Here is a 26,281-nt window from a genome sequence, read left to right on the forward strand (position 1 = left end):
ACAGGCCTTGCACTTGCGGCATGGATAGAATCCCTTGATAGAACCTAGACAACAATCTTTTCTTCGAATAGAAAAATGGCTTTGAACCAGATCATCATATAATGATCTAAGTAATTGGCTGTTGAACAGATTCCTCAAGGAGGCTTGGCCTACTTGGGTGTCTGCTCTGGTATCTGAGTCAAGACAATAGTGTCTTGCAAATGTATGCACTGATTTCCAAGTGGCTGCTTTACAGATCCCGGAGAGCGGACATTATTGAGAAGAGCAGTCGTAGCCGCTTTTCCTCTTGTGGAATGAGCTTTGGGAGTGGGACAAAGAGGCTTCTGTGCTAACTGGTAAGCCAATTTGATGCATGAGACTATCCATCTGGAGATGGACCGCTTTGATGCCGGAAAACCTGTCCTGATCGAACCATAATTAATAAATAGGTGATCAGACTTTCTCATTGACTTCAACCTGGCTAGTTAAAACTTCAAAACCCTTTTCAGGTCTAATGAGTGTAGAGCCCTATCAGCTGGAGTGGACGGATTAGGGAACAAAGTCGGAAGAGAAATGGTTTGGTTTACATGAAAATCGGACACCACCTTCGGAAAGAAGGAGGAATGTGTTCTCAGGACCACTCTATTGAAATGGAAGACTGTGTAGGGTTCTTTTGAACAGAGAGCCTGTATCTCGCTTACCCTACGAGCAGAGGTGATAGCCACCAGGGAAGCTACCTTCCACGTAAGGTGTTGTAAGGTTGCTTTGTGGATAGGCTCAAAGGGTGGTCCCACCAATTTTGAGATTACCAAGTTCAGCTCCCAAAGAGTTGAAGAGGGTCGGACCAGAGGACAGACTTTCTTGAGACCCTGTAGGAAGTCCTTCACTACCGGTAGCAGGAAAAACGAGGGTTGAGAAGGGGAACGTCTGTATGCAGTAATGGCAGATAGGTGCACCTTAATGGAAGAGAATTTCAAACCCGCTCCGGCTAGATGAAGCAGGTATGGCAAAATTACTTCCTCCTGTCCCTTGGTAGGATTACAATGATTTTATACACACCATACATAAAAACAAATCCATTTACAAGCATACAAGTGTCTTGTGGAGGGTCTCCTCACTTCTTTCAATATGGTCATGCAGTCCTGTGGAAGGCCTAAATGAACATATTGGAGGACCTCAGGAGCCATGCTGCCAAGTTCAGTGAGGGAAGGTTGGGGTGATGAATCCTCCCGTTCATCTTGGACAGCAGATCCGGTCTGCACCGCAGCCTCTTGTGTGGGCATATTGACAGATGCAGAAGGTACCACCACTGCCTCGGCCAGTACAGAGCAATCACGATCATCGTAGTGTCTGAGTGTGAGAGCTTGGTCACCACCTTTGGGATGAGAGGAAGGGGTGGAAAGGCGTACACAAATGCCCCATACCAGTCAATCAAAAGGGCATTCCCCTTCAATCCTGGTCGGCAGTACCTTGAGGCAAAGTCTCACCATTTTGTATTTTCGTCGTCTGCAAACAGATTGATGCCTGGATGGCCCCAAGCCTGGAAAATGCCTTCAACCACTTCGTTGTTGAGAACACAGTCCTGCTGGTTCTCGAAGTGTCGGCCGAGAGCATCAGCTTGAGAGTTCTGCTGTGATGGATAGATTCCTTGTTAGGAGCCAGTGCCAAAGGGTCTGAGCTTCGGAAGAGAGTGTCCTCTAGCGAGTTCTCCCCGGTTTGTTCAGGTATTACATGGTGGTGGTATTGTCCGTCTGTACTAGGATGGAACTTGTCTGAATCAAAGGGAGGAAAGCTTTGAGAGCCAGATAAACTGCTCTTAGTTCCAACATATTTATGTGGTACAATTGCTCTTTTGAGGACCATAGGCCTTGCATCTGGAGAGACCCCATTGGAGCCCCTCATCCCTGGAGGGATCCGTCTGTGATCAGAGTCTGAGAAGGAGAAGTTTGATGGAACGGAGCCCCTACTCTCAGGTTGTCCTTCATCCACCACGGAATGGATGCTCTGGCTGCGTGTGACCGATTCCCAGCGAGATGTCCGCTGATCCCATTTGTCCTCCAGATCCTGCTGCAGAGGACGCATTCTCAGCCTGGCATTGGGGACCAGAAAAATGCAGGATGCCATCGATCCTTGCAGGGAGGCGATCTGACGCACCGAAGGCAGGTTGCTGCCTAAACTCTGTCTGCCTTTCTGTGTGATGGATAATTGTTTCTCCTCCGAAGGAAACACTTTTCCTAGCTTGGAGTATATCATAGCCCCCAGGTAGTGGATTCTCAGTGTGGGCAGCTGCATCGACTTTTCCAAATTCACATGGAGGCCCGGTTGTTGACATTGATCTAGGCACTGCTGGAAATGGTTCCTCACAATCTGGGGAGAGGGACCTTTCAGCAGCCAATCGTCCAGCTAAGGGTAGAGAAAGATGCCTCTGCGTCGCAGAGTGGCTGCCACTACTGCCATGCACTTCGTGAACACTCACGGAGCTGACTTCAGCCCGAAGGGCAGCACTTTGAATTGATAGTGGGACGATCCGACTAGGAATCGTAGGTATTGCCTGTGATGCTGACTTATCGGGACGTGAAAATAGGCATCTTGCAGGTCCAGCGAACACATCCAATCCCCTTGTCGCAGATGAGGATATATTTGGTGGAGAGCCAACATGCAATTTTTTTCCCGTTTTATGGACTTGAGTGCTTGCAGATCCAGAATGGGCCTGTATTCTGATTTTCGACCTTTCTTCTTTACCTAGAAGTATCTTGAATAGACTCCTCGACCTCTTTCTGATTTTGGCACCTTCTCTATGGCTGACTTGCGTAGAAGAATCGCCACTTCCCTTTGCAGCATGTTGATCTGGTGGCACAATAATGGCACCGGAGGGATCAAGGGCGGACGACGTCGAAAACGTAGAGTGTAGCCATTCTGCAGCGTAGCTAACACCCACTGGTCCTTCGTGATAGCTCGCCACTCTTGCAGATGATTTGCAATACTTCCCCCCACTGGAGTGGTGGACGGTGATGGAGGAAGCGGGAACTCATTGCTTGGCTGTAGATTTCGTGGAGGTAGAGGACTGGCAATTTGTTCCTCTTCCTTTGGAGGGTCGACGGCCCTGATACTAGGATTTTTCCTGACCCTGTTGGTTTTGGTGCTTTTGCCAATGAGGGGTTTGAACCCTCTGTTGGAAGGATCGTCGATCATAAGGGCGGTAGTGGCGACGGAACTCTTTTTTCTTCTCCAGCCCCACCGCCTTCAGGGTATCCAGCTCAGTCTTCATCCGGGACATTTCCTCATACGTGTGAGTACTGAATAAAGATGAGCCGGAGAAAGGGAGATTGAGGATCCTGGACTGCGCTTCTGGTTTCAGTGATGTGAGGCGAAGCCAGGATGACCTGGCCCAAATCCCGTGGGCGTAGGAATGGGCTGAGACTGTAGCCCCATCTGCTGCAGCACTGATTACTTGGTTTGCCACCAAGCTGCCCTCCTGTAAGATCTCCTCGAAGTCCTTACGGTGTTCCCTGGGAAGTTTCTCTGTGAAGCGTTGGAGAGAGTCCCACAGAGATCTATCATAGCGCCCCAAGAGAGCCGATGCACTGGAGACTAAGCATGGAGGCGGACGTGCCACATACGTTTCTCCCCCATGAATCCTGCATCTTGCTCTCCTTGTCTGGTGGTTCTGTAGACTAGGAGGCTACTGAGTGGGTCTTCCTAGCCGCAGCGATAATCGCAGAGTCCGGTGGTGGATCAGACTTTAGGAACAAAGGGTCCCCCTTCGGTGGGCGATATTTCTTTAGAATGCTCGCCGGTGCGGTTTTGAGGGTTGCCAGCGTGAGGAAGATGTCCATAACAGGCTGGAGGAGCCCCGGTACCAATGAAAGTAACGGTCTAGATGCAGCCCTCTGGTGTAAAGTTTCGTAAATTACCAACGAAGAGTTCTGCTGAGTTGGCATAGGAATGTTCAGCTTGTTAGCTCCCCTGTAAAGCACGTCTTGGAACGTGCTAACATCGTCCAACGGAGAGGTCCTAAACGGTGGACTGTCGGTATGGGTGGGCGAGTAGTCTCTTTTTGAGGAGTGGGTTGAGGAGGTGGAAAGCGTTGGAGATCTACGCCTTCTCCTGCTGCGGAGTGATATTGATCTCCTCCTGGAAGAAGGTGCAGGAGTGCGAGTGCGAGCTCTAGCTCTTGGTGGAGAGAGATCTGCATCCTGTTCCAGGCGAGCCAGAGGAGACATGTGGACAGGGCTCGAATCGCGCAGAGCGCCTGTCGATTGTGCAGTATTAGCCCAGTGGTGCAGAGGTCGCATCCATCTGGGTGAGTGGTGAATAGATGGTGTTTGCTCTGCTCTTACAAGAGAGCGATGTGTGGAAGGAGATTTACGTCCACCCGGATGAGACCTTTCAACTGAACGTTGATGCCTACAGGGAGAGGTCTGGTTACTTGATGTCGAGACCACCACCTCCGGAGATCTAGACTTGGAGATGGAACGGTGGGAGCCTGCTCTCGACGTCGATGATGGCGACGGAGAAAGGCTTATAGGAACTGACACCGATGGAGACTTCTGCCTCACGTCGTCCGCAACGGAGATCTTGGTCTCGACGTCGACCTTCCACTTCTCGGCGGAGACCTCTGCCTCAACGTCGATCATCTTCTCTTCAACGGAGGACTATCTCGACGAGAGTTGCGAAACCGTCGGAGACCCATGCCTCGACATCAAACGCCTTGCTGACACCGACGGAAGCCCTTGCCTCGACGTCGATTGTTGGTGTTCCGAAGACCTGTGTCTTGACGTCGACCTGCGGTGAGAGGTCGACGGAGTCTTCAGTTTCGTAGTCGGTGATGGTGCCTTACGCCTTGACGCCGAATATCTATGCCTCGACACCGATAGTCGCTGCTCCGACGACCTGTGTCATGATGCCGACCCTCACAGAAGGGTCGTCGGCGGAGGATCCTGTCTTGACGCCGGGGGCTTCTCCAACATCGTTGGAGACTTGACAATCGATGTTGAAGAGTGACGCTCCTGCGCCACTGAAGTCTTTGACGATGACTGTTTTTCCGCCGCCGAAGGAGAACAGACCGGGATCTTGCTCCTCGACGTCGATCGTGGTCTCTTCTTTCTCCTCACTGGAGACCTACCTCTTTCAGAGAGGCCATAAGTCGGATTCTCTCCCTGTCTTTGATGGTTCTTCTAGATAACTTCCTGCAGTGTTGGCAGGAGAGTGCGAATCATGGAGGCAGAGGATGCACACATCATGTATGTCTGACTTGGCCTTCTTTTTGACACAGGCTGGGCTAGAGTCAAACAAAGAAGGCATTTTTGACAGAAAAATCTTCTTTCTGTCACAAAAAAATTGTTTAAACCTCACCTTAAGGTCAAAAGACGTTGAGTGAAGGTAAAAAAACAGCAAAAAATCAAGGTATTTTTGACAGAAAAGTCAAAAAAGAGAGAGCTGTGAATCCAGGGTCCTGTCAGAAGGAGCCGGAAAGAACAACTGACCTAACTGTCACCCCTGAGGCATGATGGGAAGCTAGGGGTCATGGCTGCCTTAAAGGCACGATGCCAGTTTTCTGTACAATGGCTTTCAGTTTCTATGCTATTGCTTTGCAATGCAGCCTGTAGGCTAACAATGCTTGCTTTTTTGCGCAGTTTTTCATGAGTTTACTCCTTAAAAAGAGTTCAAGTGTACTTGCATTCCTGTGGTATATATTTACATTGTGTATCTGCAAATGCATTCATCTACTTATTATTGCATTGTTTAGCCTCCTAAATGGGGTTGCATTGGTATGGGGAAACAGGATATAAATGTGTATGTGTGTGTGTATATATATATATATATATATATATATATATATATATATATTGCTGTATATATAGGTTTTTCATATATATTGTTTATTATTCTCCGGGGTCTACGCACATGGGTGGGAATATTCAGTGCTTATGACTATTGATGAGGATCCCCTGGAAGAGAACAAAAGCTACAACACAGTCTCCTTTAAATTTCATGTCAGTGATACACCTAATCCTGATCTTAGCTATGGAAAAATGACTCAATTGGGGATGATCCAAAAAAACAGTGTGCTACACCGGTCTACCTCTCATAATGAGAGTTTCCAATGAGATTGGGAATGCCAAGGCAGTTTTAGAATTCAGCAGAAGAAAAGCTTTCTAGGCAGTTTCTAGTAGCACCTGAAGTTTTACTTAAGAACTCAGCTGGCAGAGGATACTTTTGTTTTTTTCACAACATATTAGAATTGTTGACAGACAGTAGAAGGCCCAGGGCAATACATCACATATATAATTTGGCATTGGTAGAGATGTCAACGCTTTACAATAAGTCCATCTGAAACAAAAGAATACATAAAGCAAAATCTGTGGAAAATACACATTGAAAACAAAAAACAAAGGTGTCACCTGATCTACTCATCCTACATATATGAGTAATTCCAGTCGTGATAGAACAGTAAATGTACAATCGGTCTCAGAGCCTGCACCCAATATGAAATCAACATTGCAAAATCTTCATACTTTGCATCGGGGGAACTGGTTCAAGGTAGAGACCACGGTAGTCGGCCCACCGCTTCCATATTTTTCGGGTGTTTCTGGGGGTATCCGCGTGCCTTAAAAATTGGAATTTCTAGCCCTATGGAAAAATCAAGGCCACGCTTCCAGGTCCCAACCGAAGGCGGGAAGGTCGCCTTCCACGCCCTGGCTATGTCGCGCTTAGCAAGGGTAAGCCCTAAAAATAGCAGGTGCCATTTGTACCTATTCCCTCCGATTTCATCAGTGATGTGGAGCATGGTTAAGCGCGGCGATCGTGGGATGCCCCACCCCAGGACCTCAGAAAGGCAGGTCAGCACCCTGCGCCAAAAGCGTGACAGAACTGTGCATTCCCAGACCGTGTGGAGGAAGGTGCCCTCCGCCGACCCGCAGCGGAGGCGAGAGGGAGAAGCAATCATCCCAGCTCGCCAGAGCAGATATCAGGTAAAATATGCCCTATGGAGGTATTTGAATTGTATGAGTCGAAGGTGTGCTGCTATGGCCGCGCCACGCGGGGCGTCTTAGAGCCTCTACCCAGTCATCTTCGTCAAGTAGACCCAGGTCATCCTGCCAAGCCTCCCTATTCTTGTTGAAGTGTATCATGACTGTTAATGACCTGGGTGCGGTATAGAGCTGTGATTTTGTGTGCGCCCATCTCGCCCATGAACACCTTGGCCTCAATAGGGCTAAAATCTGGAATAGTATATTGTCGAGAGACATAGGGGACAAAGGCATGTCGGAATTGAAGATATTTATAGAATTGGGAGCGGGGCATTTGGAAGTCGGCCTGCAGTTGTTGGAATGGCTTGAAATTCTGGCCCCGAAGGACATGCCCGACCATTGAGATTTCGATAGCATCCCAGCCCGCAAACCCAGAGAGCCCAAGCAGCTGTGGCAGGAGGCCATTATGTCAGAGGGGAGTCTCCTTGGTAAGTTTACTCAATCAACTGATCCTACGCAAAGCCTGCCTCCAGATGGCAAAGACCATTCAAGTTGAGGGCGGCAGCGTGCCAAGCGCTGCATTGGAGTACAGTATAGTATGTAAAGATTTACGGTCCATCAGCCATCGTTCAAGCGCATAGGCAGGGTCTCGCCGGTCGCTGTACCACCATTCATTTAGGACAAGGAGGTGGGAGGCTGCATGGTAAAGCTGGACATCAGGGGTTGCGAGGTCCCCACAATAGGTGGATTGGAAACATGTTCGCAGGGCAACCCGCGTGGCCCCCCCCCACAGAGAAAATGACTGAGAGCTGAATTCAATTGTCGGAACCATGTGTGGGGTATGGGTAGTTTTGGAGTTGGTAAAGTAGGTACGGCAATGAAACCATTTTGAAAAAGGCCGACCTGACAAACAGCATCAGGGACATATATACGACCAAGAGCTCATCTGTTGTCTAATTCGAGGCAGTAGGTGTAGGATCTGCTTCTTATAGTTACCCCCACTTTTTACTGATGTATCACTGTTGTCGACCCTTATCAGTCCCTAGTATATGGTACACCATGTACCCAGGGCATAGGTACCCCAGAGGCCTCCCAGGGGCTGCAGCAGGTATTATGGTCAAGGGTAGTTTAATGTCCCTATGTTTGGGGGCGTTGTGTAGGAGAGTAGGATCTACTTCTTATAGTTACCTCCACTTTTTGCTGATGTATCACTGTTGTCGACTTAGACTGACTGGGATCCTGCTATTCAGGACCCCAATCTATCTGCTTTCTCCTCTAAATTGATTGCATGTACTTTAGGCACACTCCAAATTGGATACTGGGGTACCCCTATCAGTCCCTAGTATATGGTACACCATGTACCCAGGGCATAGGTACCCCAGGGGCTGCAGCAGGTATTATGCCACCCCTGAGAGACCATTCAAAATGGCACCACATGTCTGCTACTGCAGCCTGTGCAAGGTGGTGCATGCAACCCTTACTTAGATATAGGTTACCTATATCTATTCTAAATCACTGCACATATAGACCTAGCAGTCACCCCTATGGCAGGCCTTATCAATCTTGAAGGCAGGGTGCTGGGTTTTATGCGAGAGGGTGACCCTGTATGAGCAGAGCCCCTCTGCAGCCTTGGGAACCTATTTTCCAGGGTTGTCTGTGATGCAGTCAACCATATATATTTAAGTGCCTATAACCTCGCGGTAAATGCTAATTTTAAAACGGCTGCTTAGAAACAGGTCGTGTCTGGTGTCAAACACCTTGGAATCATACCTTCCCACCAGTAAATGGTGGGAAGGTATGATTCCACCCTTCTAGAGGGACTTATGTGAAACACCGGTACACCCAGTACCAGCTTTCTCGACCTGGGTATCACAAAATGGATGCTGCCAGCCACAGACACGAGTCTGCCCTCCTGCTGCTGAGCCAAGCTCGAGCAGAGGAAGGCCTGACAATAGGTTTCCTGTCACAGGGAGGTGTGACCACCTCCCAGACAGGCTTTAGTGTATTGGGGCTGGGTGGGTGCACTCAGAGTGCCAGAAAGTCTGCACTGGGGACACATTTGGTGTCCCTGTGCATAGTCCAGCTCAAACTGGTTGCAGGAGCCATTTGCTCCTGCTCTGGCGCGAAACTTGACAAAAGGACATGGGTGTAGCCACCCCTCTGTCCTGACCCTCCCATAGGTGGGTCCCCAGAGTTTGTCCAACCCCTTCTTTGGGTATAAAGTAGGAACCCTGACTACAGGACTTTAGATTTCACCTGAACTAAACTCTGCAAGCAGAAACCACGTACTTCGACGGTCTACACTTCACTGGACGACAGAAGAATCTCCCTTGGAGTAAAGGAGTTACTCCCCTACAGCAGCAGGCACCTAACTGCATCTGACCGGTTTGCATCTCCCGAGCTCCTGAGGACTCTGAAGATTTCTGCAACACACAAGGTGGGTTCCCGAGCGTCCCAGAGGTTGATCTGACCTCTCAGCAACTCTAAGACCAGTATCCCTCATGGGAACCGTGCAACCCAAACCCCTGTGCATCGTGTACTTTTGCAGCAGCATATGCTTTTTGGCAATCCCCGAGACTGTGCTTTGGGCTACGTGTAGTTCTGACCCCGAGCAGTATTTCCACTGAAGATTTCTGGCCTACACTACACAAGTGTTCCGTGGGCTGGTATTTCGTGATTCAGCTTGAAGTCCTTTTGCGAACCCTGGTCCGTTGGCCTGTGGGTCCCTGTGAAGGTAACTCTGATTTCCCGTGGGCTTCCCGGGTTGCTCCAGATGTATCCTTGTAGTAAGGAAATGGGGTTAACTGCAGACATTGAAAAGTTAGCATAAGTAGTATATGCTTGGCTGCCATTCTGCCGCTTTTGCACACAACACTACATGACTCTGTTTTCGTGAAATACTTTGCTGGCACTGCTTCACGTGAGAACGGTCTACCTTTCACATATCCGGCTGGCCACCGTGCTGTGCTCTCTGTCTGCACAGCGTGTTCAAGGTCGAATAACAATGTATGCTGTTGATTCACTTTGGTCAGTCCCACGCACATCGAAATAACATGAAGCACAGCAGCCCAACTGAAACTCGGGTGCCTTTTAATATGGCATTACATGTATGAGAAGGCACTTGGAGAAAACCTTTCCAACATAAAAGAGCTGTGCTGATCCTGGGATGTAATTCATTGCATCTGATCTCGTAGGTATAGGGTCTCGCTGACAAAGCCCAGAAGTCTTCTATAATTATTCTAAACTAGCTCATGAGCACGGGGAGGGTGGTAGAAGGCGCTATAGTCCTGTTTCCACTGTCATTATAATATGATTTCCCCTTTTGTGCTTAATGGAATTGTAACAATGTTGATTATATTGTTTTTATGCATTATGCTGCTCATATTTGCTAGAGTACTGCACCCTTGAGCACATTAGTAAAAATAAACATTTTAAACTATACAGTGTCTCTGATTACTCACGTTGTGGACAAGTATGAGTGTGAACGAGAGTGTTCTTGTTTCCCACTATTTCTGAGAGTTTACTAAGGCGCATGTTCTAGGTTGTCTAATCATTGGTAGCTTCACTGTAGAACGGAGAACGAATGAGACACTATTGCTAGTCGGATTGGGGTTCTGGGCACTGAGGTGGCCTTTTTGGTACACAACAATACACCGAGGTCCTGGTTTCCTGCACATAGTTCTATGCATGAGCAGACTCCCTGCAACACCCTGACTCCCCATAGCTTGGAGAGTCTCCTGGACCTTGCAGGTCCTCACTGTAACTTGTTTCCTCTGCCCGCGTGGGTTGCATTTGCCAAGGCTTGTTGGTGTTCAATCCGGACACTGACTCCTCAGCACTGGACATCCTTTGTGGGACAGCTCACCTCCGGACTTTGGTCGTCGTCGTCGTCTCCTGGTCCCCGTGGCTGCAGTCTCAAGCATCCTATCTTCACAACTGAAGCAACCGACATCGGTGGGCATTCGTCTACTGAGCCCCTGGTCACCCTGAAGTGACCCAGACTCTGTCCCCTCTGCTTTCAGGTTCTTCTCACCTCGGATACAGGCCTGGATTCCACTGGACACTTTTCATCTTCCCGGCAGCAGCACTTCTTCGCATCACACCATTGAAAACGACCAGGGTTTCCGATACCACTTGACCCCTATGCACCCAGCTCCTCTGGGCTAGGTAACACGGGTATCTTGGTACTCACAAGGGTGCTGGCCTTAGAACCTTCTATATTAATAAGGGTTGGCTGGAAGTCCTCTCTGAAGTGTCTTTAAACTGTAATTTTACAACCGCGACGTTCCCATAGAGTTGTACGAAGCTCGCGTCTGTGTTCTCACACTGCACCCGTCCTCCGTGGGTTCCCTGTGTCACTCCTTTGGGTGGTTCCTTGGGGTCCCAGCGATTCTACGTGCTCTAGGCACTGTGTCTAGTTAAGTCGTTGTTATACCATTTTTTTTAGTATATGCTTCGGTCTCCCTCTGGAGCCTGCTGTGTATTATGCTATTTACTGTTGTTCTATTGATAAAGTATTGTGTGCCTTGTACTCTAATCTCATAAAGAGGTTAGTAGAGGGTGTTTAGTAATAAATACATATATTTTATATAACACGTGTGTGGTTCTCCTTTCATTGAGTCATTCAGGAGGTTCTGATCTGGTAAAACAGGCTGCCTTACATTCCTTCGAGACTTAGCCTGAAGGCTGCTCTCCACAGCTACCACTAGGATAGCTTTCTATAAAGGTTGTCTTTAACCTAATCATCAATAAGGGCTGTTTGGACTGGTACAAGGTGCCCACTTTAATTAGTGGACAGCATATACCAGTCCAACTTCTCACAGTAGGGGGGCTAGATATTTAGCCCAGGAGTCTGGTTGGGACGACGACAAGAACACCCCAAGGTATTTAAAGCCATCAGGCACAACCGTGACCTGTTGCATCCAAGTCCCCAGCTGATCGTTCCCCTGCAGAGGCCATAAACAGAACTTATGTGCAGTCATATAGAGGCCAGAAGTTTGGCCAATAATTTCCATTATGCGGAGTAACCATGGGCCAGACCTATTCGGGCGCGTAAAGAAGAATAGGACGTCATCAGCATATAGCACTATGCGATCAGAAACCTCACCCAACTACTCAAAGCCGTACACATGGGAATCCATACGTACCCAGGCCGTGAGTGGCTCGATGGCTAGGACGAACAAATAGGAGACAGGGGGCAGCCCTGTCTGATACCTCGCCCAATATGGAAAGGCCACGAAATGGAATCAATGACACTCACCGAGGCCGTGGTGTCAGTGTGCAGGAGTCGAATGTACTGTAGAAGTTTGGGTCCTATGATTAAGCGGGTAAGGAGTGCGAATAGATAGGTCCAGCTGAGGGAATCGAAGGACTTATTCATATCAGCTAGAAGGAGAACAGCCGGTTCATTTAACCGCTCTACGGAGGCAATCGCATTGTGCGCCCGACGAATGTTGTGTCAAGTCGCCTGATTGGGCATAAAGCCTGCCTGGTCGGGATGGATAGGCGTAGAGATATGTGGGATAATGCGATTAGCAATAATTTTGGCGGGGAGTTTGGCCTCAACGTTCCGGAGAGATTGGTCTGTAAGAGGCGTAGAGTTCAGGGGGTTGGCTGGGCTACTAGAAGACCACTATCTCGGCGTGGCGCCAGTCAATCGGGAGACTGCCCTAATCAACCACAGCCTGAAGAGCAGCTAGGTAGTGTAGTGATATGTGGGACGAGTAGTTCTGGAAGAACTGACATGGAAACCCGTTTGGTCCCGGTGATTTACCAGAGCGCATGTCCGTAAGGGCAGAGTGGACCTCCTCCACGGTGATCAGGGCATCTAGGTCGTCCCGTGCATCATCAGAGATCGCGGGGGCAGGTCGGCCAGAAATCGGTCAATGGTGTCCGCAGGAAGAGTCTCCTGCGTGGCGTATAAATTAGTGTAATAGTCGGTGAAACTACAGGTGATACCCGTTGGATCCGTAAGGACCTGGCCCGTCGGTCCCAGGATCCTGGGAGGGGTCATGGGGCAAGCATCTGCTGACACAGACGGTGCAGGAGGGCACTGGATTTGTACCCCCTATTGATAAATGTGACTAAGTGTGGCCAGCCAGTACAGCCTGGCCTCATCCAATAGGTCACCAGCGTATAGTTGTTGGGCGATGGGGAGCTGGCGATAAGCCGTCGCACCATCAGCTTCCCGACTCCTGCGTTCCAGGTCTAAGATTTGTGCTTCTGAGTGGACCAGCTTCTCACGGCGCTGCCAACGCCGTGCGGTGCAGAAAGCAATGTCCACCCTGCAGAGTTGGTTTCATGGCCTCCAACAGGGTCTCTGAGGAATCTACCGTACCAGTATTGAGGGAGAAATATTCAGTAAGGGCCATGTACATTTGTTGGTGATATGAGTCATCCTGTAGCAACCATGAAGTGAGGCGCCAGCGGGGCGGAAAGCAAGCTGTGCCCAGCTGCACAGCTAGCGTGATGGGAGTGTGATCGGACAGGCCTCTGGGCATAATCTCAGCCTTCTCAATCTAGTGAACATGTGAGGGAGACATGAATATATAATTGAGGCATGAGAAAGAGTTGTGGGTGGCAGAAAAATATGTGTATTCGTTTGCAGTAGGGTGTAGTTTCCGCCAGGTATCGACCCACCCCAAACCCTGTACTAGCATGTGTAGTTTTGATTCGTGCGTGGCTGTCATCGGCCCTGCGCCCTGCCATCTATCCAGCGAGGGACACATAACATCGTTCCAGCCACCCCCAGCAGGCCCTGCGGTAATTCAGCACATAGGGAGGTCACCCGTTCCACCAGGGACGACAACGGTGGGGGGGGGGGGGGGAGGGCATAGACTCATACCAATGTGAGAGGCTCACCAAAGAGCGTGCCGGATACCCCTATATATCTGCCCTGGGGATCAGACTAGGAACGGTCAAGGGCATACGGTAGACTGCGATGTATCAAGATTGGGACCCAACCGGGACCACCTGGTGAAGCACGAATTATATGTCTGAACAAAGCCAAAGCGCGCCAGGCAGAGCGTCTTGTTGCCCAAAAGGTGTGTTTCTAGTAGCATGAGAATGTCAGTGTTGTAGCGCCTAGCCTGGCAAAGCACTGCCCCGCGTTTAACCTTGTCCAGTATGCCCCGGACGTTCCAGCTAACAATAGTTAAGCGCCTTTTCTGGGTGAGAGTCATGTCGGGTCAGCAATGTACGAATGGACAGGTGAGTGGGTATCAGGATGCGCGCAGACTCTAAGCAAGAAAGAGATCAGTGTGACATGAACAAACAACGAACAGTTCCCAACCACCCCAACTCTCCCACCACCCACCCCTCCCCAATACCTCAAAACCGTTGAAGCATCTGTCGCGGCATGGCAAGCGTCCCGCCCCCAACAGGGGGTAGGATCCACTCCCATCCCATGGATCCCAACAAACCATAAAGTGTACATCTAGGCTATTAGAGTCTTGCCAGAATGTACAGAACTATGCAGCCCAAATTAGATTGCCATCAAGAGAGATTCAGCTTTAACAGGAGTTCAGAAATGTGCCATAATGTTGGGGACCGGGACTGCCGACCATCCGCTGCACCCCTACGAGAGCTACTGCGGGGCCTGGATCCTCGCCTCGAGCGCGACCGGCGCTGCTGTTTCCTGGTGGGCCTAGGCACATCTCAATCCGAGCCCGCTGAAGTAGCGTCGGAGTCCATTCCAGAGGGGGCATTAGCCTTCCATTTAAGCGACTCGCCTGTCCATGGGAAAACCTCTTCCGGAGAGTAAAAGAAATAAATATGTCCGTGATTTAAACGAGGCGGGCCGGGAACAATAACGAATATTGAATTTTCAGGCCACGCAGACAGGCCTTGGCCTCAGCGAACAAATATCGGACCAATTTGGTGTAATCAGGGAAGATCATGATGGGTCGTGAGGCATAGGTAAGTATCCTCTTGATCCGGGCCTGCTGGACAATCACATCCTGGTCTTGGTAGTTGAGGAAATGGGCGATCGATGGGCGGGGGCGAGTTCCTGGGGGTAGCTTCTGTTGTAAAACGCGATGAGCTCGCTCGATGATAAAGCAGGGAGACAAGGATCCAGGAGGGAGCCAATCCATGAGCCATTTGGTCAAAAAGGCGGCAGCGTCGTTGGACTCACAGCCCTCGGAAAAAACCCACGAAGCGGAGGTTGTTCCTCTGAGCTCGACCCTCCGCTTCCTCCACCCTGGCCACCAGTCCGCGCGTTCGTGATTCCAAAGAAGAGACCCTTTTCTGGAGGGTGGTAACGACGTCCTCCGTTGTGGAAATCCACGTCTCTGCCTCGGTGATCCGCTGTACTGCATTACGAAGGTTTTGTCGGAGGAGCATGACATCGGATCCCACAGCACCGATTTAGGCTTCAAGGGCATCTCGGGATTGCGTAATGGCTGCCAACAGTGCAGCATTATCAGGGACGGCAGGCCCTGCGACCTCCAGGCCGGGCGGTGGCCTCAGTGTACTTGTCTATGGTAGGTTGCTTAGACGTGGGTCCAGTAGGCTTGTCCCTAGCCATCATGGACAATGCTGAGGAGGATATTCCAGCTGGGGGATATGAGTGGAAATTAGAGGGTATCGTGGCCCCAGCCACAGGGACGTAACAGAAGGCCAAACGCGGTCGTGGGGGAGGGCCTGATACCCACAAGCTGCACCGGGACCTAGCCCGGCTGCCTCTGCAGGCAGAGACCCCCCACCATCCCTAGTGGGCATACCCTGGGAATGGTGCCGGGTTACAGTCATAGTCTCCCTGGCGTGGGACAGTAGATAGCGCGTAGGGGCCAAAGCACTCACCAGGACGATGCACGGAGAGGTAGGTCCCTCGAGTCACCACGAGGAGCAGGCCTCCCTGAAGGAGCAGACAGGCCGGTCACCAAGCCACCGCCAAGGACCAGGTCCACCAGAGAAGCAGCGAAAGGGCAGACCGGGAAGCCGACGGTCGCACCCTCTGGGCCCCACTACAGGAAGGAGAAGAGGGGGAGGTAGGGGAGAGCCGCAACTCCAGAACTCGCGGCAGCTTCCAGCATGCTCAGGACGGTCTGGTCCACCAGCTGCGCTAGCGGCCACCACAAGGATTGCTCGGCAGGAACAAGGCAGGGAGGCCGGCCCACCTCTACAAAATGGCTGTCGCGGCCAGCGGCAGTGCTCACCCCAAAGCAGCGATAAATTTATGGAAAGCGGGGGCAAAGAGCAGCCCCCGCCACGTCCCAGACAGCAGCCGGGAGGGGTGGGCGGGTAGAGACGATTAGATGAAGCGGAGGGAAAATTAGCCGCCACAAAAGACACTTGCAAATCCCGATATGATTAAAGTTGGACCACACAAAAGAAAGGCACATGAAGAGCATAAACTTGAAAAACTGCTCAAGATGGCTATTTATGACTTGTTGGCTTACCAAAATACTCATAAGGTCAAACTTCCCTGGATCAATTTCTAAATATGCTCATCTGACCTCAGTTTTTCAGTTAGTCAGGCATGAAACAAGTATCGAAAAGTGCCAGAATTGCCTTGTACTAGATTAGATGGATTCTCGGACTATAGAATAAAGAAAGAAGTACTTAACCAAAGTCTGGACCGAGAGAGTGTTTAAATCAACCATTGGGGTGAGAATCTGAATTTGTTATGCTATGGTCTTAGAGATGTCACAGAGGAGTGAAAATATGCAAAGCCCGAGCTCAATGCTCGGGCTGCACAAGCACAAATGGTCCAACAATCTAGCCTTAAAGTTCTGCAGCAAGGCATGCTTAATGTGTTACAGGATCTCGAATACATATGAATGCTACTACCAAAGATCATGTTTGTAATTATCACAATTCAGCAGATACACATGATTTTTATATAGTGTATTACTCATGTTTAAAACGGTGTATTATATATAGGAGTAATGTTGATGAGTGTAGTGGAAGATCTGCCTGCATAATGAAAGAGGGCTTCCAGCTTAGCACGTGTTGGTCGCACTACTTACACATTCCTATGATTAAATTGTGCAGGCTATATTCCTGCTATGACTGTCATTCTCGAAAAACCATGGGGATATAAGAGACCTTTTTTTGACAGCAGTTACCAAAAATGATTAATCCTGCTCCTGTTCAGGTTAGGAGTGGACGATTCTGCCACCGTGGGATCTCATCAGCACCTCCACTTTAAACATTACGTGGGTATGGCTAGCACACAAATGATTCATGGGATCTTTTATTACCTACCTGAGACGTCTTGTCCACCACCATTATCCGTTCGCGGTTCACCGCCATGTAACAAGGGGCTGGTACACCTGGTTCACTCATTCGCTTGACCTCATAGATATTACTGTCAAACATGGGTAGTTGGGTAACGGTTTCTGCAGAAGAAGAACATTTAGAGATGAGTGGCAACAGCATGTGAGTGCAACTCTAATCTACTGCTGCATGTCAAGGAGATACAGAATATGACTTAAGACTCATAACACATTCTGTGAGTTAAAATCCACGGAATAGTGTGATGGAACCACTCACAGCCTCTCACTTGAATGGGTGAAAGAAACAAAACTGTGTGTTGCTGCCACAGAGAATTCATGAAGTTGTGCATGTGAAAAGCATGGCAGAATGCGACACAGCCTTAAAAAGCTTATGATGCAAGTATCATAAGAGAAGAGAGCTGATAGGACGATGGTCACAGAAACAAATTTACAAACCTTTACATGTGCATTTATCCCCAGATTAATGAACTGTAAATTTTTGCTTGCTGCCCAGACCAACCTGGGCACTTTCAAACAGTTTGAAGAAAAACAATTTTAATTCTTTTTAATCTAATCTTGTAAGACATTTGGAGTCCCCTGACCCTGTCATAAAGCAAGGGGAAGATTATTAGTGAATGAGAGACTCTCAGAGAGCTCTGCACCAACTAGACTCTCTTCAGACCTCATTGTGTAGTATTTGTGATATATTATTGTAGGTCATATATAACCATGAAAGAGTACTACTGATATCGAAAAAGACTTGGTTCTCTAGCATGGGTTCCTTCAGCGATTCATATCACGAGTAAAAGAATGTCAGGCACCGAGAAGTCACTGAAAGTAAAACCAGGGGACTGAATAACATACTCTAAACAGAATTCTGAGAGGGCCTATTCTGCCTGAAAGTGAAATCAAACCTGTATTCCCAAGCTAAAGTTCCTGGAAAAAGGATTATAAAATATCCATGGGTGGCTGTGTAAATTCCCTCTTTCCGGAATTGTGTCAAGCAGCACTATTGTTATTGATTTAGACCTAGTCACATGACCACAGCATTTCGTTGAAGGGCACGGCTTACACTCTGCAAAGATAATCACATAAATAAACAATCCTTCATGTGATCCTGACTCAACGATGCCTAACCCAACACTGTCAGGCCACAGACTACTACCAGCTGGTCAAATAGTACAGCAAGGCTCTTTACTCGTCAGTTTACTCTGCTAGTGATGTTGAATCTGGTTCATGTAGAAATCTAAAATCACTTCAGAAGCAAACTTGTGTTAGCCCTTAAAAAAGAAGAACTTTAGTTTGAATCTCTATATTAAGTGTTAAAAGGAAACCCATCCAGTATGAAAAGGGCGAAATCAAGGTCCCTTTCTTGTTGCCCTCATGTGCTCTTCTGCCATGTGATCCTAATTTGATTTGAATCTGGGGGGGTGGGGCTCACACGTGCTGGAGATCTCTCCTACTACATCTGGACTATGCAGCGGTGGACACTGCACAACATTTTAACATTTTGTGTGTTTTGAGGACATCCATAAATGCTGCTGCCATCACCGTTTATAGTACAGATGCTACACTGTCCTGCTCCATAAAGAGGACAAAATGGCTAGATAATTGTAGGATTTTTTTTTTTTTTTTTTTTTTACAATTTTATATAGCGCGAACTTGACCCGAATCGGGTATCAGAGCGCTTTACATAGCACCAGTTATGTTACATGAGGACACACATTCATTTTTTGTTAGGCACGGGGAGATTAAGTGATTTGCTCAGAATCTCAGGATGTTTAGCGTCATTACCCAGACTCGAACCCAGTTCCGAGGTCGAGCACCCTAGCCGTTAGGCCAACTCCTCTCCCCTAAGGGAGTTTAAGTTTAAATTAATGTGTTTCTAGCTTGTAAAAATATCTCCCATATACTCTTCACACAGCTAAAGAAAACCATGTAGCATAATCACACATTTGTTAGGATATATAATGTTCACTCTGAATTCTTTCCACACTGCGTTTGATTGACAAAACATCTGTTGTGCCTGAAAACACAATCTAGTTACTAAGCTAAGGGGGTCATTTAGAGTTTGGTGGACGTGGGACAACCACTAAAAAGTGGCAGGTGTCCATCTGCTAAAGATCCAACAAGAGTATGCAGTTCCTTTTAAAGACAGTGGAATAAGTGTATAAAGGTACAGTTTATCAGTGGGAATATGCTCCAATAGTAGCAAGTCCCCTCACACACCTGGATGGGTTTCACGCTGCATCGCTGGGCAAGCTCCTCGTCGGGCAGGCTCTGCAATGCCTGATGGGTACACACAACGAGGCACTTTGCTGGAGATCTTTTATAGAACTTCCGTTTGATGAACTGAGGGTGTTTGGGCCAATAGTGCAGATTAGTAAAAAGTGATATGAAAAAGAAAAGAGTATTGAAGTAGACTAAGTGTTCCTCAGAGACATTACATTTTAAGGAATGAGTTCCCTTGTCTAGTTAAAATGGTGATTACTATCGAAGGATACAATGGTCCTAGATCGCTTAGTGGGTCTTAAAAGGTCAACATGTTTCTCACCTATTGTTGTCAAAAATAATTCTGTGGCAATTCCTCAGGACCTAAAACTACTCTACTCTCCACAGTGGCAATTCCTCAGGACCTAAAACTACTCTACTCTCCACAGTGGCTGGAATCTCTGGGTGTGTATTCTCAATAGGAGATTACCAATTCACTCAATCAAATTGTGGTAAATCTAGTACCTCAAAGTAGGTAAAAACCGTCCTAAAACTTAAAAGACAGCCATATCAATATAGACTGTAAACCACAAGTAATCATTATTAGGGTGAGGCATGAGATGAAAAGTCAAAACATGCCCCCATATGATGTGCGTGCAGCAAGCACTGTAAAAAATATAATAACACCACCTACACACACAAAAACATGACAATTGTGAAGTCACAACATGAATATCACTTACACTCAGGAGATATATGTAAAAAGGTTAAACTAGTATAAGGAACTCACCCGATTAAGGTATTGGTAATGCCCCTGCTTGTATGCTGGACCTATTCACCTAATTGCTCCTGGTCCCCTCCCTCTTTTGATACAAGCACCTCTGCTAAACAGACTGTATCCCAGCTCTAATTAGTCCCAGGAAGCACCAGATTTCTGACACCACATCTCTGCTGACCAACAGGCCAGTGGCCATTGAGCTGTTGATCAATGTACCTCAGACTATCTACCCTATTTAGGGAAGACATTCAGATGTACATTTTTCCATATTGAGACTGCCAGGAATAGCCCGACTGTCTAGAACAGGAAAGCAAAGAAATTACCCCACACTCTGGGAGAAAACTCCCAGCTTGTCAGGGCTACAATATTTTTCGTTATCAACAAAAAAACTATTTTTTCTTTGGGAGTTTGTTTTTGAAAAACAAAAAGCTCTTCAGAGAAGGTACATTAACCATAAGGCACACTAGGGTAAGCTTCAGTTCCTTCAGTGGAGTTGTTGTGGAGGCTTTGTTGAAGGTACAGAGATCCCGCTCGCCTGACAGGGATCTCCAAGTATGGCAGGCAGTCATGCATCCCTCTGCTGCATTGGTGAGTCACCCACTAAATTATAAATAGCCTCTAAATTTGATGAAGGGTTTAAGATCAGAAACATGTTTTATGTTAAGGGTTTCAAGATTAAGGGCCACATGTACTATCTGGTTGCAAAAAGCTGGCTGCAATTGTGACTATTTTGGAGAGACAAAATGTATTTTACTAACCTACGTACGTACGAATAGGACGGTTCATAAAATAAACAATACTAATGAGTCACAGATCTGCCTAATGCAACTCATTACGATTGGTCACAATCAGATATTGTGGACTGCAAAGGTCAGTAGACCACTATCCCTGTGATTGCTTTTAAAAAACCTTTTGTAAAAACAGCAGCCTAATTTCCTTAAAAGAAACTATTATGCCTTTAAAAAAAAAAAAATTGTTTTAAAAAAGCTTCAATGATAGTTGGCAGTAATCAACTACACCACTGCCTTCTCCCCATTAAACTTGTACCCCAATTTGCAAAGAGAAAGGGTCCGGAAGGGGGACCCCCTTCCCTTCTGCTAATAAGTTACGATCGCAACTTGGGTGTCAGCAACTTGCAAGATAACAACCAGAATTTCAGTCAAACTATTGATACATAGGGTACCGAATTTCATTTCATTTGTCTTTATTATCGAATGTTTCATCAAAAAAGACAGATTAAAAAGGATTACAATCAGGATAAGTAATAAGAACAAGTTCAGTTGACACATATAAAATCAAGAATTAACAATACACTAAAAACTAAAGCCTCCTATTTCTAATGACCCAAACCCAACCCAGAAATTTGGCCACAGCAACTACGACACATTCGCTTGTGTCAGATCTCAGAATTCTTAGTGCTACGAACCCCAGTCTAGTTCCCAATGTGCGGCAAATAGGTTTAAGCCATTTGGCCCGGGGGGCAACATATGCCGGGCAAGCGAAAAATATGTGGCCCACTGAGTCGACACAATCAGTACACCAGCTGCAGGAATCGCTGGACACTACCTTCCATTTTTTTGTAAATGAGTTAGTTGGTAGGGTGCCAACCCTAAATTGGTGGTAAAGTTTCCTGTCGCTGGGCCTGGTAATTGTGTCCCAGTAAGCTTCTAAAAAGGGTACTTTTTTTAAACTCGAAAAACCTGCCAGACAGGGATTCAACTGGGACTGAGGATAGATGTTTTTGGTGCACCATTGACCAGTAGAGGCTTTTAAAATGTTTTTAGGTGGGAAAAGGTTATTAGCCGGATCGGTCCAGAGGGTGCCCAGTCCCATAGATTCCAAAAGTTGGCGGACTTGCCTAAACCAGTTGATGTTACCTGCTCCCAAAATAGAACGGACATCCAGGAATGCCTTAGCATAGAGGCCTAATTCCGGGACCGTCCATAATCTCCTCCAGAATGCCAGTGGTCTAAACCTAGCAATGTCGTCAAAAGGATGGCAACCAAGGTCCAATAGGAGCGGTTTCACTGGAGTGGAACATGGGAGACCAGTAAGCTTCCTGAGAAATTTGTATTGCGCCTTGACCAGGGGAGATAGATCGGCAAAACCCCAAAGTTCAGCGCCATATAGGATCGCTGAATTGATTCTTGCATTATAAATTTTAATGGGGGGGCCTATCATCTTCGACTGGGATTGCTTTTGTTCTTTTACCAAGCACCCTGAGAGCTGTGCAAATTTAAGTGATAGAGCATCTATTTGTGGCCCCCAGTTCAGCTTGTTTTCAAAGACTACCCCCAAGTAGGTCATAACGTTGGTGCGTTCAAGAATGTCGTTGTTCATGAGCACACGACCTTTCACACATCTTCCTTTGTTAAAAACCATGTATTTGGTTTTGGAAACGTTAACTAGCAGGTCAAAGTCAGAGCAGAAGTTGGAAAATACATTCAGAGCCGCTTGTATGGGAAAGGAGCAGGGTGTCATCGGCAAACATAAGGAGGGGGATTTTAGTACCACCCAACATAGTACCGAATTTCTATTTAGAAGAGATGCCAACAAAACGGCCCTTCAAAATAGCGATTAGTGAACCATTTCTAAACCCATTTTAGTAGTCTGCAAATCTTTATTGAGTTCTAAAATGGGTTTAGTTAAAAGGGAAAAACGTTTTAGCAGTGCAAACTCATAAATGTAGCAGATCACCACTAAGTTTCGCACATCTGGCCCCAATTGATGTTTCAAAGCTCTGACTAAGCATACACTTCACTGTGTTGCTTTTCAATTAAGCATTTCTTCAATTAAAGACTGGTTTTCTTTTTTGTTTAATTATGAATTTTTCCAGCTTAAGACTGTACTCTTGTTCCCCATATGACTATAAATGTATTTTATTGTCATTCTAATTCAAGTTATCAAAACCTGTAGTGTTGTATTTGAATAATGGTTTAACATGGCTGCAAACCTTTCTCTGCACCAACACCCGCCTGACAGTACCACTTTCTAGCAAATGTATACAGTTACTGAAACCCTGGCCAGCCCAAATCTAAGGAAGAAGAATTCTCCGATAAAGAAAAACAACCTATCTGAACAATTATTTTTGGAGATAAAGACTAGTCTCAGAGGGTTATGCTGTATGTAAAGTGGCTTCAACCAGCTTCCCTATTACTCCAAGAAACACACCAGCTAGGTACGAACTGCTCCTTCTTGGGCAGATACGGCTACAATAGGGTGGGGAAACGGCCACTACAACGCGGCCGTTTCCACACATAACCATAACCACGCATGCATTACAACGCATGTGTGGTTACAACGAAAATCCTTTACCACGCATACCTTTACTACAAAATTCGTAGTAAAGGCATGTGTGCTAAAGTTAAAAGAAAAAAAAAAGGGGGGGTTGGTGGGTCTCTCCCCCCCCCAAAAAAAACGTGGGATTAAAAAAGAGGGCTTGGGGGGGGCACCCCCAAAAATAAAATATAAAAAAACCGTACCTGATTCCGTCAATTAAAGAGAGATATGGAGGCAATCCACGTCGTTAGAGGAAACGGAAGGGCACTTCCGCTTCCTCTTAATGACGTGGAACGTCACCAAGGAAGATCGAGGAGAGGTAAGGGGGAATGAGGGGGTGGAGTAGATAATAAGTGCGATATCCTTTAACAAGAAAATGCCATTAACATGCATAATTTAACAACGAAAATCGTTGCAAAAGTATGCGTGTTAAAGGCATTTTCGTGGTAAAAGATATTCGTGGGGATGGCATCCGCGTTGTAATGCATGCGTGGTAAGGATAAGTTACTTACCTGTAATCCTAGTTCTCTTCCAGGGGTATTCTCATCAAAGTCATAAGCACTGAATATTCCCGCCCATGTGCGGGGACCCCGGAAATAATAAAATTATATATGAAAAACATATATATACAGCTCTGTATATGTATAAACATATATTATTTTTTCCCAAGCAAATGCAGCCCCCACAAAAGGCTAGACAATGTAGACACAAATATCCAATAATCCACCATAGGTATAATAATACACCTAAATTTTTTTTTTTTTTTAATGAGGTAAAAACTCATGATAAAGAAAAAAGAACACTGTGCAAAACACAGATTCAGAAAACATTGTTAGCCTGCAGGCTGCATTGCACTACAATACCATAGAGACTGAAAAACCTTGTACAGGTAAAAACTGGCACCGTGCCTCTAAGGCAGCCCTGACTCCAATATCCCATCATGCCTCAGGGGTGACAGTTGGGTCAGTTGTTCTTTGCGGGATCGTAGTCCTAAACACAAAGATATACTTCTTCCATGTTTAATAATAATACAGTCCTCTCATTTGCCTGGGGAGGCGGGTGGGTTGCTTATGACTTTGATGAGGATACCCCTGGAAGAGAACTAGGATTACAGGTAAGTAACTTATCCTTCTCTTCCAGGGGATCCTCATCAATAGTCATAAGCACTGAATAGAATAGCAAGCCCACCTTCCACCTGAAGGCAAATGAGAACTGCACTATCCATGGAGTAAAACCATTGAAAAAATCAGTTATTGAACAGATTCCTCAAGGAGGCTTGTCCTACTTGAGTGTCTAGTCTGGTGTCCGAGTCCAGACAATAATGCCTCGTAAATGTATGGACAGATCTCCAAGTGGCTGCTTTGCAAATCTCGGAGAGTGGGACATTATTGAGAAAAGCAGCAGTAGCCGCTTTCCCTCTTGTGGAATGCGCTTTAGGTAGAGTGACCAATGGCTTCTGAGCCAGTTGGTAAGCCAATTTAATGCCTGACACAATCCACCTAGCAATGGAACGTTTAGATGCAGCAAAACCTGTGCGGACAGCACCATAGTTTACAAACAATTGGTCAGATTTCCTGACAGCCTCAGTACTATCTAGATAGAATTTTAGAACCCGCTTAACATCTAAAGAGTGCAACGCCCTCTCAGCTGGTGAGGAGGGGTTGGTAAAAAAGGTTGGTAAAGAGATAGTCTGATTAACATGAAAATCTGACACCACCGTTGGTAAAAAAAGATGGATGAGTTCTCATCACTACCTTATTAAGGTGAAAAATCGTGTAGGGTTCTTTAGAACAGAGGGCCTGTATTTCACTCACCCTACGTGCTGAAGTGATAGCTATTAAAAAAGCTGTTTTCCACGTAAGGTGCTGTAAAGTAGCTTTATGTATGGGCTCGAAAGGTGAACTCATAAGCTTTGAAAGAACCAAGTTCAGCTCCCAAGAAGGCGAGGGAGGCCTTACTGGGGGGTAAACCTTTTTGAGCCCCTGCAAAAAATCCTTCACCACCTGCAGCTTAAAGAATGACTGCTGCGATGGAGAGCGCCTATATGCTGTAATGGCCGCTAGGTGAACTTTGATGGAGGAACATTTCAACCCAACCCAGGCTAAGTGAAGAAGATAAGGCAAAATCACTTCCTCTTGACATTTTGTAGGGTTATACTGATGTTGAATACACCATACATAAAACCTCTTCCACTTACAGAAATAGGAGTGTCTTGTAGAAGGCCTCCTAGCTTCCTTCAGTATGGTCATACACTCCTGGGGAAGGTTTAAATGGCCATACTGGAGGACTTCAGGAGCCATGCTGTTAAGCTCAGCGAGGGAAGGCTGGGATGGTAAATCTTCCCCTGCATCTTGGTTAACAAGTCCGGTCTGCAAGGCAGACGCTTGTGAGGTCGGATCGACATGTGGAGGAGATCCGTGTACCACCACTGCCTCGGCCAGTCCGGTGCTATGAGGATCTTCTTGGTAGACTAGTGTGGCAGTTTGGTCACTACTTTGGAGATTAGTGGGAGAGGCGGAAAAGCGTACACAAATGTCATTGACCAATCGATCAAAAGGGCATATCCTATGGATCCTGGCCGATGGTATCTGGAGGCGAAGCCTCGGCATTTTGCGTTGTTTTAGTCTGCGAAGAGATCTATTTGCGGACGTCCCCACTCGCCGAAGATGTCGTCTAGCACCTCGTCGATGAGTACCCAGTCCTCTGGATCTTGAAAATGATGACTGAGTAAGTCCGCTTTGACGTTGAGCTCTCCTGGCAGGTGTACCGCCTTTATCGAAATGTTCCTTGCTAGGATCCAGTGCCACAGGGACTGAGCCTCCAGCGAGAGCGTCGTGGATCGA

The 26,281-nt window shown here is 47.1% G+C and overlaps 1 protein-coding gene across 1 annotated transcript in view; it reads right to left on the reverse strand.

The window, feature by feature from the left end:
- The window catches only part of MYO15B (myosin XVB), a 1,465,505-nt gene that overhangs the window by 123,606 nt on the left and 1,315,618 nt on the right, over nucleotides 1-26,281 (reverse strand). Inside the window, exon 56 of the mRNA XM_085614939.1 lies at nucleotides 17,160-17,293. Within this exon, the coding sequence (XP_085471065.1) occupies nucleotides 17,160-17,293 (134 nt within the window). The remainder of the gene's footprint in view (nucleotides 1-17,159; nucleotides 17,294-26,281) is intronic.

The sequence above is a fragment of the Triturus cristatus genome, chromosome 7 (genome assembly GCF_964204655.1).
Source record: "Triturus cristatus chromosome 7, aTriCri1.1, whole genome shotgun sequence".
NCBI lineage: Eukaryota > Metazoa > Chordata > Amphibia > Caudata > Salamandridae > Triturus > Triturus cristatus.